The 12475-nt window shown below is 33.1% G+C and overlaps 1 protein-coding gene across 11 annotated transcripts in view; it reads left to right on the forward strand.

Moving 5' to 3' along the window:
• The window catches only part of LOC145681047 (uncharacterized), a 70679-nt gene that overhangs the window by 44369 nt on the left and 13835 nt on the right, over window positions 1-12475 (forward strand). Inside the window, exon 3 of one of the 11 annotated variants that reach the window (XM_081752382.1) lies at window positions 2022-3017. The exons of 9 other annotated variants lie outside the window; for them this stretch is intronic. In XM_081752382.1, coding sequence (XP_081608508.1) covers window positions 2022-2286 — 265 coding nt within the window. In that variant the 3' untranslated portion in view covers window positions 2287-3017. Of the gene's footprint in view, window positions 1-2021; window positions 3018-12475 lie in introns of those variants that run through there. One more of the 11 variants, XM_081752381.1, reaches the window with a different exon arrangement.

Consider the following 12475-nt stretch of genomic DNA (forward strand, 5'->3'; position numbering starts at 1 on the left):
TGGGAAACCGAAGAGCATACTTAATGTCTTAAAATATTCAATGCTTTCTCATCGAGAATCGAACCTGATCACTAAATATGCTTTCATTTTGAAAGCTCTCTCATCGGAATCGAACGCAAGACCAGTACTTCACGATTTAGAGTTGAATTAATCCTTGCATGAAAAAAAAAAAAGAACTTCACGTATTGATTTTAGCGTAGCATATGATATACATTGTTCGAAGCCCTTCATTTCGAAGCACCATAATGCTTTCAAGTGTTCAATGCTCCCTTTCTCTCTCTCTATCATCGAGAATCGAACCCGGATCAAAGTGGTATTAAAACATAAATAACAAACATAAAAATAAATTAAAAAATACATCATCACATTATTATTATTATTATTATTATTATTATTATTATTATTATTATATTGGAGGAGTAAAAGTGAAGCAGAAAACTAACCTTGATTGTAGCTTCGCTAACTTACGACATAAGGACTCTGTACACAAAAATCCACTTTGGTAGGGAGCTGAGATCGAATTTGGTACATCATGATTTTAGAGTTGAACTAGTCCTTGTATTAAAAAAAAATAATAAGAATTTCACTTCGTTTCACGACAAAGGAACGAATTAACTTAATGTCTTAAAATATTCAATGCATTCTCGCCGAGAATCGAACCTGAACCCCCCTAAATATGCTTTCATTTTGAAAGCTCTCTTACCGAAATCAAAACGCAAGACCTGTACTTCACGACTGTCCTTGATTGTAGCTTTGCTAACTTACGATATAAATGTTCTGTACACAAAAATCCACTTTGGTAGGGAGCTGGGATCGAATTTGGTACTTCATGATTTTAGAGTTGAACTAGTCCTTGCATAAAAAAAAAAAGAATTTCACTTCGTTTCACGACAGAAAGGAACGAATTAATTTAATGTCTTAAAATATTCAATGCTTTCTCACCGAGAATCGAACCTGAATCTTATTATTATTATTATTATTATTTTAAGAGTGAAAAGTGAAACAGATAACTAACCTTCATTGTAGCTTCGTTAACTTACGATATAAAGACTGTACACAAAAATCTACTTTGGTAGGGAGCTGGGATCGAATTTGGTACTCATGATTTTAAAGTTGAACTAGTCCTTGCATGAGAAAAAAAAAAGAATTTCACGTATATAGCACTTCGTTTTCACGACAGAAAGGATAGAATTGACTTAATGTCTTAAAATATTTAATGTATTCTCACCAAGAATCGAACCCGGACCCCCAAGGGTCGCGGTTCTTCGTAAGTGTATGGGACATGTATGAACATTTTCGACTGACTTGCACATCATCGGAACCGATTTCCCCAGAGGAACGAATTAACTCAATGTCTTAAAGTATTGAATGCTTTGTCATCGAGAATCGAACTCGGACACTAAATATGCTTTCATTTTGAAAGGTCTCTCTCACAGGAATCGAACACAGTACCTGTACTTTACGATTTAGAGTTAAATTAATCCTTGTATGAAAAAAAAGAATGCTTTCTCACCGAGAATCGAACCCGAATCCCAAACGATCGTGATCTTTCGTAAGTGTATGGTACATGTATAAACAAGATGAGACATGATTTTCTCTTCGTCATCCCTTCCTCCATCATGCATGTGTGCACAGATATCTGTATGCATAGTGTCATTAGTCTCTGTTGATCATCTGCTGAAATAAAATAGTTTGTAAATCATAAGTTACTTTATAATATTGACTTCCATAGATTTCGAACATAATTGAACATAGAAACGTAAGCAAGATTTCATTTAAGCAGACGATTAGAAAAATACGAATAGTGGAAGGTTAAGAATGGAACTGCGACCAAATTCTGTATCTGAAAGGATACCATTTCAACAAATGCCAGAATTACTATATAGTGGTGCATATAAATGTTTTGCCCCTCAATATAATCAGTATTGTACAAAGGAATTACGTTTAAGAACATTCGAACATTGGCCTATTTCATCAAAACAATGTCCGAATCAATTAAGTCATGCTGGATTTTTTTACAGGAACAAAAGAGACCAAACTATATGCTTCTATTGTGCTGGTGGATTAAAAGATTGGACTGATAACGATGTTCCATGGATAGAACATGCGAAATGGTTTCCTAATTGTCCATTTCTTCACCTTAAGAAGGGATATGCATTTATTAAACGAATACAGGAAAAGTGCTGTGATATGCAAGTATTTCTTAGTGCTCTGAATGACGATATACATAAAAATGCCAGTAAAAGTTGCAACAAGGAACTTACCTTTCAATATAATACAATTTGAAGTGAAAATTTGAATAAAGTTCCACTACATACTTTTTTTTGTAAACTGTAAAAAAATACATGTACATATTCTAATGTTATCAAAACAATATGTATTTATACAAATAATTTGCATATGTGCTATTATGTATATCCTTCAGGGATTTTATTGATAATGATGCATTAGCATAATATTTGTAAAAATGGAAATATATGTTTAATATATAAAGAAATGAAGATTAATTTATGTGGACGTAACATGCACGATTTTGAATTTACTGAACTGATATCATAATCGTAAGTGTATAGGGCATATATAAACAAGACGAAACATGGTTGTTTCTCCTCCTTGTCATATTAAATGTTGAATATGGTCTTAATTCAATGAAAGCCAAATTAATTTGTATTGTACTGAAAAGTGGCACATTTGAACAAGTGAATCGTATTGCTAAAGGCCTTGTATTTGGATTTTAAGTGAAATGTTTAACAGAATGGGAAAAACTTGTACATTTGATTCCACTTATTTTCAGACTACAAACAAAACAACTCATAGATTCAATTATGACTGATTTATTTGATAGTGTACAAACACAGTCAAGTTTGACGGAAAACAAACTCTACCGTTGATGGGTGTCAATGAAGTGGACTTCTGTTCATAAAGAAGCAGAAAATATTTTTCATTTATACTGAGCAGTGTAGTACTAATTCTAGTGCATTTAATAATAATAATAATAATAATAATAATAATAATAATAATAATAATATAGTGAAATTGAAATCTTTTATTATTTTCACATAAAATTTGTATTTTGTGCTCGATCAATACGGTAGGATTTTTAAATTAGTATACTAATGTTGTTGTTATTCCGATGCTTCTCTTTTAGGAGTTAAGAAACTTCATTTAAAATGGTTGATCTAAAAAGAAACCGTACGGACGTCTTTTTTTTCGATCACAGTACAACGTACGTTTACGGTGAAGAACATTGTGTTTGTAGATTTTTTGAATTTATCAGAAAGTCCACACGGTGTGAACCGTGATCGAATCAGGGACCCCAAAATACTGGATGTAAATCCTCTATCACTGAGCCACCATACTCGTCAAACCTAAAATGTAATAGGTTTGTAGATCATGTAAAGACCCCCACGGAAAATAAAGATCGGATCGAATTTATGATAATCAGTATTAAAACCAGAAATAATTTCTATCATTTCAATTTGATAAAGAGATGACAGACTTTATTTTGGAACAGTGAATTATTTTCAAAGAAACCAGTTCTTGATCTTACTGTTTTGAGTGTTGATTCTCGAAGTATTCTCAAAAATCTTTTGTAGTCTTGTTTCGTTTTGAAAATGTAAGTACAAAATGATGATCTAGAAGTTATCAGCATCCTTAAAGCATGAAAATTTCAATCAGTCAATTAGACGGATAGACATAGCTCTTTCATGTGGCTTCCCGTTGCATTACATAGTCTGGAAGTCAATCTTCAGATTGCATTGTAGTGTGAAAAAAAAAGACAAGCATACAATGCAAGGCTACGAAGAGATTTGTATGTTATTTCCTTGTTTTATCACACTGCACGAAGAAAGAGAGAGAGAGAGAGAAAATATATGTATGTATGTGTGTGTGTGTGTGTGTGTGTGAAAGAAGAAGAATGCAATGTTATGGCTGCGATATCTCGTTTCTGAGAAGTGTGATTATAATAATCTGTATTCGTTCACAGAGGACGACGATGTTATGCAGGCCAGCGGAAAAGACTAAAAGAAGTTTTTCTTTATTACTAATTGTCATGCACTGTGGCAAAGTGCATGCAGTCCCTAGTTCGACATCCGAACAAGTAAGCTTATAATGAACAACATCGTGTCCGTGAGTTTTCATGTGTTACTCACACATTCTCCTTCTACCAATTATTCAATCATTCATTTGCCTTAATCACCTGGTAAAGCAACGACTTATTCTTTCAGATGGATACTTAGTATAGTAGAGCATTGTTCGGGAACCCACTGCATGCGGTCCCTAGTTCGATGTCTGAACAAGTAAGCTTATAATGAACAACATCGTACACTACATGTTGTTCTCCAGACATAAGGCGTACAAGATAATTTTTGAATGAAATATAATTATTGAATCTTGAATCAGGGATCACAAAATTTTTTTGAAAGACCCCCTTCTAAATCGACTTTTCGTATTTTTTAAGGGAATAAGGTCATCATAGTGAGTTAAGTGATATTCTGAATCTGACCACACTTTATGTAGTTGTCCAGATATAAGACATACAAAAAAATTTTTGATTCAAAATATATTGGATCTTGGATGAAGGTATCAAAAACTTTCTGGACGTACCTCTAAATTGAGTTTTCGTATTTGCTACGGAGTAAGAACATCATACTGTGTTAAGTGATAGTTTTCGTAATCTTTGAGAGATGAAATATTTCAGTTTAACGTCCCACAAATATGCTCCTTACGCTAAAAGAACACATGTTTAAGAACAGTACTGGAATTAATGTGAAAAGAGAGAGCCGCGAAAAAAGAGGGTGTGGTATTGCCCACAATAAATTTACTTCCTTGGAGGTCGAACCAGGGACCCTAAGCACCAGAGATAAGTACACTTTATCATTCAGACGTTCAAACCACAGTACAAATGTAGTGATTGTCTGTGTCCTCACGTACGAACAGTCATCCCTTTACTTATTTAACATAAATAAAATAAAACTGTTTATCTGTCTGTCTAATGTATGTGCTCTGGGATCATCAAACATGATTATTTTAACATTGAACATGGTAGAATGAAGAAGAAATTGGGAGAAAACGGCAGAGCCCCCGAGAAAACACACGATCACAGTGTTTGTCCAGTACAAAGTCCATACGGTTCGAAGTGGATTCGAATCAAGGACTCTTGAATTTTCGTATTTACCACGGAATAAGAACATCATACTGACTTAAGTGATAGTTTTCGCAATCATTGAGACATCATATCCCATCGTAAAAGAGAAAGAGAGAGAGAGAGAGAGATGAAATCTTTCAGTCTAACGTCCCACAAATATGCTCGTTATGCTGTAAAACGGACGATATTAGTGTGAAATACATATTTTTCCTGGCCGCTGGTTTTTATTGATATTGATGCATTAGTATCGTATTTGCTAAGTGGAAACGTACGTTTAACATATAAAGTAATTTACATTAATTTATCTGGACGTAACATGTACGATCTTGAATTTATTAAATTGATATCTTCATCGTAAGTGTATAAGACATGTATAAATAAGATGAAACATGATTGTTATTATTACTATTAACGAAATGAACATCAGTTTTCCAAGTGTGTTTTTTGATAAGATCGGTTGTGTGAACATTGCTGATGAAAGATCAAAATTGGAAATGAACGTGTTTTGCAAAGAAAAACTCATAGATTTAGTTATGATTGATTTATTTGATAGTGTGCAAACACAATCAAGATATCGATATGTAATATGGCAACCCGACTTAAAAGAACGTGCTGCTAACAGTAGAACAAAAATGGATGGCAATTTCAAAAGTTGCATTCTTTACGGGACATCCTTTATTATCTCCTTCTAACTTTCTCGAAAACTACGCACTAGATTTTATACTAACATATGTAATTTTGATCACCTCTATGTTATGTACCTATATTAAACAATGATCAAGCCTACCAAAAGAGACACGGCTTCCAAATGACAATGTCCTCCTTCAGACTCTTGTGCTCTATGGTACAAACGTATGGCATTCACACGTCCTCCATAAAAAGCGTCACGAGGATTTAACGATGTTTTCTTTGTGTACGGATGATTACTAACATACTTTGGAATGGCGAATGACTTCATTTGCACTTTTGTGAGAGAATATTTGGCTGTTGTTGATTGTAGAAATTTGTTATGTTCTAATTTTATTCTCGAAAATGTTTATACATGTCCCATTTTTAGTTTTACGTTCCACGATTATTCCGGTTAGGCTAAAGGAGACGGTAATGATGAAAAATGAATGAAATGATGAAATGAACGGGAAACGGAAGAACTCCGAGAAAACCCCACAAGCACAGTGTTTGTCCATCAGAAAGTCCACACGACTCGAGCTGTAATCGAATCAGGGTCCCCCAAAGTACTGGTTGTAAAGGATCTACCACTGAGCCACCACACTCCTCAAACCTAAAATGTAATAGGTTTGTACATCATGTAAAGACCCTCCGGAGAAATAAATAATTTTTGTAAATAATAATATTGACTTTTTTTTTGCAAATATTGACTATCATACTTTTTTCATAAGTAATAAAATAGGAAAAACATTATGAGAGGTAACGAGAATAGAAAAGAGGATGGAGTCAATGTTTCTTTCAGAATGGAACTTTGCTCTCTGAAGTACCCTTTCCCCTCCGGAACAAAGATTGTTTTTTAGTTTAACGTCTTATGGGATCGCTGATAATAATAAATGAAATGGTGGAATGAACAAAGTAGAAGTAAACAGGAGAACCAATGCTCACAGTTTTTTTTTTTTTTTGTTTACCACAATTCCCTATTAACATGAACTCGGATTGAGGCAGGAACCCCAAGCACCAGAAGTGATCACTCTACCCAGACCCTTATCCACAGGGATGACGAGCGCCCCAAAAAATATCACGGTAGGCTTACAAATGAACTAAAATATGGTGATGAACTGTAATATGATTGAATTGGGTCTCTCCTAAATTCTACAGCCCATCTCCCTACATTTGGGGCTGACTGCTGCCGCCAATCTACCATTGGGACTCAACCATTGATCCATCGTGACCGTTAAAAAAATTAAATTGTGATTACTCATCACTCTTACAAAAAAGTTACGAATACTGTCAGCGAACTTTCCATTGTGATAATACCAAGGAGACAGTAGACAGTATTTCTAATGAGGTAATGCTTAAAATTACTAATATTTGGGGAACATGGTCCCATGATTAGCAACCAAAATTGGCATGTCCATGCTCCCTTTTAGAAAATTTTGTCCCAACTGGACCTGATTCAAAATGTTAGTGGGTTACATTAGATAGTATTTGCATAAATGTGATCTGCACAAGACTAATATGTAATCGTTTCTTAGAAAATTAATTACTTTCAAAACGAAAGTCTAACATTAAAAATGAATCGAATGACTCCATTAAAAGATTGAAATCTATTGTACACGTTCATCATCATCATCATCTTTAAACATCGCAAGTTTACTTTTTTTTAAAATGAATGAACTACATACGTGTGAAGATAAATATTAAACCAAGACATTCATCAACACAAGTGAGAAGTGTTAACGTGATGTTCTGACGTAATGCTGAACAACAAAAGATAGCATATATCTAAAGAAACACTGACCTATCCTATATAAAGAAGTAGCAATGTAATATTCTGCGATATAATACATGATGCATTTTTATATAACTCTGCACATGTTAGGAAAATGAACTGAATAGTTATGTAAGAGGAACTTTATTTCAAATTGTATTTTAAAACAAACAAGAAAAGCGTAATTCAAATGATAATACGTATAAGAATTTAAATAATCACTATCTATAGCAATTAGGTACCACATTAGAGGTGATTAAATTCCCCATTCATTATCAATTCTTTGAAAAACAGTCTAGAAGGACCAGGTTTGATTATATAAGACGTAAGTCTACAGCCTAACGTGGAATTCGAACTACATTATCTATCATCGAGAGTCGAAGTCAGGTTTCCTTTAATATAGGTACGTACATCCACGAAAACAATGAAATAATTAATTCCAATACTAATACTATCTACGTTACGAAAATATCAATTAAATAAGCACTGAAATAATAATCAAAACCACCACTATTAAACTATATAAATACTATACTTATAAAATGATTTCTTTCCGTAATGTTAAAGAGCAAGAAATAAAGCCCTACATATACTAGCAGTAATAGTAACTAAATAACTAGCTACGGAATATATAATACAATGCTAATCACTATATTCAGGTAAATATTACAATTAAACTTCATTCTATTCTATAAGAATCAGAATATCTCGAGGCTATACGAAACATGAATCTACAGATTAACTTGGAATCCGTCAAGAGTCGAACTCAAGTTTCCTAGACAGAAAGTACGTGCACTAAGTGATTGGACGCGAATATGTATTGCTTTCAGCAAGTAGCAAGAGATACATTCGGAAAACTAATGTCCTGATCAAATAAGTGATGTTGGATTTTTTTACACGAACAAAAGAGACCAAACTATATGCTTCTATTGTGCTGGTGGATTAAAAGTTTGGACTGATAACGATGCTCCATGGATAGAGCCTTTGTGGTGGACAAACCCCGTGTACGTGGAAGGTCCTAGGTTCAAAATCCTGTTCACGACAAGTGAACTTTGTGATGCACAAACACCGTGTACGTAGATTTTGTCTGGTTTCTGAAGCAGGCATAGCTTTGGGACGTAAAACTCAAAGAATTCAAAGAACCTTAATAAATGTTATTCGTCGTGTTCGTATAACTACTTTATCAATTTAAAGTTTATATATATATATCATGTAACATTAAAACAGTGTTTGGGATCTAAACTTGACTGAACCAGTGTTACTTACGATTCTCGGATGTTTTTGTATCATCTCGAATTTGAAAATGTACTTATCGATTTGAGACTTGCCTCTTTTTGTATCCAGAAGTTTCTCTCGTTTTGTTGGCAATACTAGTTACCCTAGTAATAGTATATTGAGGTTTCAGCTTTAGATCTTCATAATAAATCTTTCAATCCCCCCTTCATTTGTACATTTTGTTTCTACTTTTATATCTCTGTAGTTATTAGATAAAACATAAAATGTGAACGTGATTTAAAAACAAAGATAGAGTAGGAATGTTGAAAGAAGCATTTAAATAAGAAATAACCTATATTGTGGATCTTTGAATAAGAAGTTAAGAAAGAATCTATGGAATAGAAACGTAAACGCTACTCACGCACACACGATGTTTGTACACCACAAAGTTCACTTCATGGGACTGTGATTGAACCCGAACCCGTACACATCATTTGAGGTACACTTCATGTTCATTCCTGTTCTTTGTTTACTGTAATGAAAAGGTGTGTTCTAGGTCAGATCAACACCATTCCTTAATATTCCGACTTTTCTGTAAATTTTGTCTAATATGGACATCTTCCTCATCGAAAACTTTGGCGAACTAGTATTGCTCATAAGTCTCGGATGTGTGTGAATTAGTATTGCTCATAAATCTCGGATGTTTCTGTATTGTCTTGAATTTGAAAATACATCGTGTTCGTGCAATTACTATATCAATTTAAAGTTTTTATATATGCCACATGTAACATTAGAACAGTGTCTGAGAACTAAAACTTGAGTGAACTAGTATTGCCTATGAGTCTCGTATGTTTCTGTTTCATTTCGAATTTGAAAAATGTACTTGTCGATTTGCGACTTATCTCTTTTCGTACCGAAAAGTTTATCGATTCGTTGGCAATACTAGTTTGCCCAAGTAATAGTATTTTGAGGTTTCAGCACCTTCATAAATGTTATTCATCGTGTTCGTACAATTATTTTTATGAATTATGAAGCATGTCGCTTATGTAAGTGATAGTTTAAAAATAGTTGTGCTTTAGACATGTAGACATGTTATTATCAAAACGGCAGGGACTTAGTTGCCATCCTAGTACTATATAAGTAAAATTCTTCTTTTTTTTTTTTCATGCAAGGATTAGTTCAACCCTAATTCGTGAAGTACCAAATTCGGTCTCAACTCCCAAACCAAAGTAGATTTTTGTCTACAGAATCTTTATATCATAAGTTAACGAATCTACTCTCCCAAATTAATAATAATAATAATAATAATAATAATAATAATATTCAAACGATGAATTTGATACATAACTTTTCACAAAATTAAGATTTCCTGCTCGAAGTGATTCTACCTAAGGAACGTCTGAGATGATTTTTCGTTTCTTTTACTTTTATTAAAATGTAAAACTTCCAAACAAATGTACAAGATTAAATCTAAACCTAATAGCTTTCTCTCTCTCTTTCTCTCTTCAATTAGTTTTTTATGGGTGAATGAATTCAAATACGATTTTTAATACAACGTAAAATATTAGTGAACTAATGAATGATACATAATCAGAAATGTATAAAATATATCACTTTAATAAAATCACTAGACTGAAACATATGTTTTCTTTCTTTGCGTGTTTTATTTCACTATTGGTATAGTAAACTTGATAATGCATATTATTTTCAGACAGTTAGATATCCTCTTGTCACTCAATTTACGTCATAAAAATATATATCATTTTCACTAAAAATACTACACTGAAAAATATTTTTCTTCTTGTTTTTTTATCAATACATATCCATCTCATCGATATCATCCAAAGGTTGAGTATCAGTTTCCCCCCACCATGACTATGTTTGAATTCTGTCAAATAATTCATCCCTGATTGCTTCTATAATTTTTTTTACATAATACTTTCATTTCCAATTTTAATCTTTCAACATCAATGTTTATATCGCCGTCCTTCTTCAAAGTAAGAGATACATTTGGAAAACTATTGTTCATTTCACTAATAATATTTTGTTCATCCACACATGTATGAATTACCTCAAGTCCAGTACATGCAAGACATTGCGATTCTACATGATTGCGCATAGTCACTGTACACAATTGAAAATATTCACGTACCGCCTCAATGCAAAGTTTACTTTTTTTACAGCATGCTCAATACACGGTAATATTTCCAAAAAATGAAACCATTCGCTTGAATTTAAGTATACACTGTTTCGAGGAGCATGAAGTGTACCTTTTTTCTCTATTATAACTTTTCTCACCCATCAAGTTTCGCATCAGCAGTTCATTATTTCGTCCAAGAGAATTTATAGATGTAATTTCAACTTGCGAATTTAAATAATCCGAAACAAATGGGATCAAATGTACAAATTTTTCCCACTCCGACAAATTTAACTCCACTCCAAAAATAATTCCTTTACCAATACGGATCACTGGCTCAAATGTATCACTATCCAAACCAATACAAATTAATTTTGTTTTCATTGAACTAAGTCCATATTGGACACTTAACAGCAAACACTCTTTCTTAGTTACCATTGTCGTTGAACAAATACTCATGGACATGTTACTCCAATAGCTGAACAGTACAGAGTAATGTCACTATATACACACATGTTTGTCTGAGCACAGGTGAAAGGGAAAAAGGAAGAGAATGAAGAAGTCGATAATCATGTACATGTCCATACACTTACGATGCGCTCAACTCTGTGAATTCAATATCGTGCATGCTATGTCCCGTTAAATTAATCTTTTTTCCCTTTGTATATTAAACATACGTTTCCACTTTGCAAATATATTAATAATGCGCCATTATCTGCTTCTACTTTTTCAGTAAATCGTCCTGGTAGAATCACTTTTTGTCGTGCTTCAAAAGTCACACAAACCTTCTTTCCATATACGGTTGTAATTAATTTGCAATCTACAATACGATAGGTTTTATTAATTTCTGTCTTGTAATTTTGTAAAAGATACTAACGACGCTGCATTAAGTTTGGTTAATAAACTCATTGACGATGCCATCTTTAACTAATGGATAATATGTTCACTCTCGAAGACGTATTCTATATGTATGACCATTAAATCACCTTGTCCTCATTGTCTTAAGAATTCGCAGGATACCTTTCTTATCTCTCCGAGGAAATAATAATAAAGGACTCTCCTGCGTGAGACAAAACTTAATACATTCACACAGGATTGAAAATTTTCAAGCTCATCGATTTTCCTTAACATTGTGTGAGAACATGATGTCTTAAGAAATCCCACGAACAAAGATCATTTCTTTGATCACATAGAAAGTAAATCGTAAACGAAATAAGCTGAATTGCATAAATAATGAAATTTGCAACTAAGTAAGTTAACGAATAGTGTAATGAGAGACTTTGCTTATCATGGGTACAAAAAATTTATTACACTAATTTTACAGCTAAAAAAGTGCTAATGCTATATCCATGCATATCAATTATTTATTAACTTGAGAAAGGCCTACGACTCGATTATGTGGGAAACAAAATTTGAAATACCGAAAAATTTTATTTAATCTAATTAACATATATTTAAATGAATCTAAAAGTAATAAATTTTACTTCACGAACTATGAGATTGGTCTGAAACAAAGAGAGATGCGTTGACGCCCTTATTA

Source organism: Thermobia domestica, chromosome 3, assembly GCF_964235325.1.
Source record: "Thermobia domestica chromosome 3, izTheDome1.hap1.1, whole genome shotgun sequence".
In the NCBI taxonomy this organism is placed as follows: domain Eukaryota; kingdom Metazoa; phylum Arthropoda; class Insecta; order Zygentoma; family Lepismatidae; genus Thermobia; species Thermobia domestica.